Source organism: Terrapene carolina, unplaced genomic scaffold (genome assembly GCF_002925995.2).
Source record: "Terrapene carolina triunguis isolate 2854851 unplaced genomic scaffold, T_m_triunguis-2.0 Scaffold131, whole genome shotgun sequence".
Taxonomy (NCBI): domain Eukaryota; kingdom Metazoa; phylum Chordata; order Testudines; family Emydidae; genus Terrapene; species Terrapene triunguis.
Genome location: NW_020664482.1, coordinates 18,065,245 through 18,069,927, shown reverse-complemented (window position 1 = coordinate 18,069,927; position 4,683 = coordinate 18,065,245). Strand labels below are relative to the sequence as shown.

The following is a 4,683-nucleotide window of genomic DNA, read 5'->3' as shown; positions in this document are numbered from 1 at the left end:
AGGGCGCGGGGGGGGGAGGGCGGCCAGAGCGCCGGGGGGAGAGCGGCGAGCCCGGCTGTGGCCCCGCTCTCCCCGGCGGCCGGAGCGCCGCGCCGCCCCCCTCCAGGTGCCTCCCCAAGCACCAGCTTGGTTGCCTGGTGCCTGTAGCCGGCCCTGGCTGTCACTCACTGTACAGTTGTCATACTACTGGCCTCGTAATGGCTATGCAAATTATGATATAATGGAAGTATGGGAGTGACTATGCTGATAGCTTGTAACCTGTGCCCACCATGAATTAGCTGTTACCACTGGCCAGACTCAGATCGAGCTGTGTACTCATCCAGTTAGGAAAAGTACTGCACCTTTCCTCCAGCCATCTTACCCTGTTATACAACATTCCCGGGTGCTATTTACAGAGATGAATTAAGTGATGCACAATTTCTCAGCTGTTGCCTCTTCCAGACATTCCTAACTGTTTTCTTAAAGGAGACAGTGTCCAAGAGCTAAAGAGCTAGAGGGATCCAGCCTTTGCAGCGGAGCACAGGGAAGCTAAATGACCCTCTCACTATCATACGGTGAGCCAGGGGCAGGATCAGGAATTTGCAAACCTGTGCTCTCTTGCCCTCTCCTGACTCCAAGCCAGCCACCTGTTCCCAGTCCCATAATGATGCCTCCCATGAGTAGTTGGCACTTGTTCCTCTGACTCTCTCTGGTGTTTCTGACTCGGAATCAGTTTCTCAGCTAGTCCAGTGGGATTAATAAAGACTCTGCTGACGTGTTTCAGGAGCAGATCCCTACCTGATTATCAAGTGTGAGAATCAAAAAGTTCGCTCTGCTGTCCAGCAAGACACCGTCAGTGCCATTTTTGACACACAAGCACTTTTCTACAGAAAGAACATCAAGCGTCCCATAATTGTCCAGGTAAGGAAGGAAATCCCAGCGCCTTGTAGCAAAGTACGTGCTCCCCCAGGCAACCAGAGGAATGCTACCGCAGGGCAAACAGACAGGTCCATGTGCAGCTTATTCAGCAATGCAAAGCAGCAGTGGGGTTTAAACAAACATGACATTGATGGGCTAAAGGTCTGACATATGTTAACTGCCCCTTCACAAGATCAATACCCAGAATTGGGGCTGCTGATGCAGAAGAATATGAGAATTACTGCTTCTCCTTAACGGCCCAATGGCTGGAGCAATTCAATTTACATTGATTCTCTTGTATCCACCTCCCAAAATAGTAACCATTAATAATACCCTGGCATTACATAGCACTCTTCATTTGTAAACTGCAAAGCAGTTTACAAAGGTGGTTAAATGCCTTCATCCCTATTTTATAGCTGAGGGAACTGCGGCATAGAAAAATGAAGGGATTTGCCCAAAGTCACTCACTGAATTAATGGCACAGCCAAGAACAGAATCTCTTGACTGTCAGACGTGTGGTCTGTATCAGCTAAACCACTAAGTAAGAGGAGTATCAGTACTTAGAGGAGGCTATGCCAGTGCAGTTATGGGAGCGTGCCCTCACTGAAATCTGTTACAATTGATAGTTGCCTAGTACCATAAGAATGTAAGAAAACTTGAAGTCTTTTCCTCCTCCTTGGTTGGTTCAGTGATTCTGTAGGATTTTGAGAATAACCCATAACTCAATCCACTGCTGTTAGAAAGGAATGCCAGAGAGGGAAGCTAGCCTTGTAGTGCTGTAAGAGCAGTTTACAAACAGTGAACATTTCTGACTGTTCACTACGCTATAGCTAGAATTCCTCTGGCACAATTCTCCTCTGAGCTGAAAGGGATCTGCTCAGTCCACTATGAGCAAAAGGAGGCTGAGAAAGCCGGTATCTCTCAGCCCTCAGAATATAGTCAGGGTATGAATATAACCTAATAACACAGCTGATGGAAGGGGTCTCTGTTTCCCAATCAGGATAGGCAGGATTTATCCTGGGGACAAGTCACTAACAGAATTATAAGCCTTCTGGGGATCAGGCTAACACAACCCCCATCACCTCCATAACACTCTCACAAACTCCCACTTTTCCAGGTTGATTGAGGCAAAAATAGAGAAAAACATTCAGAATTACAGGGCTTCACAGGCCGAGCCAGATGCATGGCCCAGTGAAGACTGCCATGTGCCACTGTGGCAACACAAATCAGCCTTAAAAGCACTTACATTGGCAATGGAGGATTCCCCCATATGGTGGTGTCAGAGCTGCCATAGAGGCGCCTCCTCCTCTGGCAGAGGAGATGTGGCTAGGCCAAAGGAGATTGGTCGAGACTCCATGGCAGGAACAGCCCTTGTGGCCATAGGTAGCTGAGTAAAATGCAAGTGGCCTGGAGCCAGGAATGGGCTGTAGAGAAGAGACGACAAGCTGATTAGATGCAGGGCTTTATTGGTGATGAACTCAAACAGGCGTTTCCTTTTCTAGGTTACATATGAGGCCAAGCAAAATGCTGGGGGTTGTGTTTTCATGTCTTTATTTTAATAGTGTATGTAAATGACTAGACAAGTCAAGAACAGCCCTCAGGCTCTAGGTAATTAGCCAAATTTAGATCCCCCTCGTGCTCCACTCCTGCTCCAGGGGGTTAATGTGAGTGCCCCTTATCCACCATGAATGACCCTTTTCAGTGGAGTGTGACAGGGAAGCACTGGCTGGGCTGCAGTTATTTCTGTTCCCTTGTAATTGTATGTCTAGGTCTGGAATAGTAACGTCTTGTGTGACCAGTTCCTTGGACAAGTGCTGCTGGCTGCACTCCCTGATGACCCCAGAGAACCGCAGACTCTCCAGCTCCGGGGAAAAGGCGGCCGAGAAGCAGACGAAATGCCAGGTCACATCACCGTCAAGGTTGTTTCCAGTGACGACCTCATGGAGCTATGAATACCGGCGCCCCGCAGACCCAGACAAAGCTGTCGCCTCACAGCAAGAACGCTTGTCTGTGCTTTCAGTGTGAACGACTCGGGAGCAAAGGTTTCCAGAAAGCCCTCTCTTGCTCAGTCTGACCATGGGGTTGTGTGCGTGCTGGGAAGGGGTGACTTTTTTTTGTTTTTTTTTTAATGGAAAAAATATATAATGCAGCAACTATGGCAGGAGATGGGCCACTCTAAAACTCTGTGACAACACTCGCTACCAAACCGCCACCTCCCCATCTGTTCCAGCTGGGGGTGACATTGCAGTAGATTGAGGCGCACAATCCTACAGCGCAGTGTTTTTGTTGTTGTCTATTTCAGGGCACCAGGCAGGAAAGGCGCTAATGTCCATGGTGCACAGGTAGGGGGGATGGAGTGCAGGAGCTGGGCCCATGACTAAATCCATGCCCAGCCTTTGAAATATTTACCAGCACCTTGTCATTTGTGAGGGATTTGTCTGGGCTGCGGTTGTTTGAAATGAGTTACTTTTCATTTAATCCTACAATAATTTGTATTAACAGCACTATTATTACTACTAATCATACATTACTGTGCCTCAACTGAAACGTCATTGCTAGAACAATCAAAGCAGTCATTCAAAATGCATAAGAATGGGAACCTGGTGGAAGAAAAATCCCAATGTTAAAATGATAGACCCAAATCCTGCAGTCTTTACTCAGGCATTGTAGCCAATGGGAATTTTGCCTGCATAAGGGCTGCTGGATTAGACCCATATTCCCTTTTCCCGAGCCAGCTGAACTCACAAGGTCACATTTCTGACCACAGGAAGACACCTGGAAATTCAGCAGTGGCTTGGATCTAGTACAAACTCTTAGTAACAAGATTCTGTTTGCAGAGCAGCAGTGCTCTAATAAATGAGATGCTTTAAGAGAGGACTATCATTGTTATTAAACATGCAATTCACGTCACCCACACAAATGAGGATGTGCATGATGACAAATTGAATTGAGGAGGACACACTCCTCCCAGCTGCTGGGAGGGATATGAATGAAAGGCAAAGTCTTTGGGGGGTTGGATACTTGATTGCATTCCTCTGAGTTTTGAATACACTTAGCACTAGTAAATCCTTGTGTCAACCAAATATAACGCAGGGCAGGCACTGACTAAGTTTTCCCACAGAGCAAGCCAAGGCACATGCTTCCTTTCAACCTGTGCATACAGCACAATGGTGGGGTTCCCCAGAGCAGAATCAAGCCATATTGTCAAACTGTAGCAATTCCAGGTGTAGAATAATTTCACAATGAAATCCCAACCCTCAACCTTCGATTTCTTTTATTGCTCTTGCAAATTCTGAGCTTGAGCATGAAGCTCAACGTTTCCTCTTTCAACCCTTCATTCAGACTGAGGTTGCATTTTCAGAAAATTTGAATTTTGCACTCCGCTGGAGGCTAAACCAGGCATTCTTGTGGAATTTAATCGCTTGCAAAATGGTCCAGAACAAAAGTACACGACTGTTGTTTTGCAAAACATTCTGAACATTTGTTCATGCGTTCCAGACCCACCTCTGCTGTGTGACAATGATTTCGCTGGTGTCCTGAAGTAGACATGGAAACACACGAATGATACTGAGCCAGTTGGGAACCATCACTTTGGTTTTGTGTGTGAAATACTTGCATCCAGCTTAGGTCATAAATGTTGTGCCTAAACTGTTTTGCACGATGATTGCATGTGTCAGCTCAGAACTGCATGCCTGGATATTTCTATTGTCTGTAATTTGGTGTTTTTAACTTTGTTTTGATTGCACGTCTAAAGTTAAACTTTCCCATATAGCTCAGGCCCTGATG

General features: G+C 46.7%; 1 protein-coding gene across 3 annotated transcripts in view; it reads left to right on the top strand.

Annotated features, from left to right (window-relative positions):
* The window catches only part of CAPN6 (calpain 6), a 76,544-nt gene extending 72,777 nt beyond the window's left edge, over window positions 1-3,767 (top strand). For all 3 annotated transcript variants that reach the window (XM_026652984.1, XM_026652982.1, XM_026652983.2), the window contains exons 12-13: window positions 764-900; window positions 2,667-3,767. In XM_026652984.1, the coding sequence (XP_026508769.1) occupies window positions 764-900; window positions 2,667-2,849 (320 nt within the window). In that variant the 3' untranslated portion in view covers window positions 2,850-3,767. The remainder of the gene's footprint in view (window positions 1-763; window positions 901-2,666) is intronic.
* The last annotated feature ends 916 nt before the right edge of the window (window positions 3,768-4,683 follow it).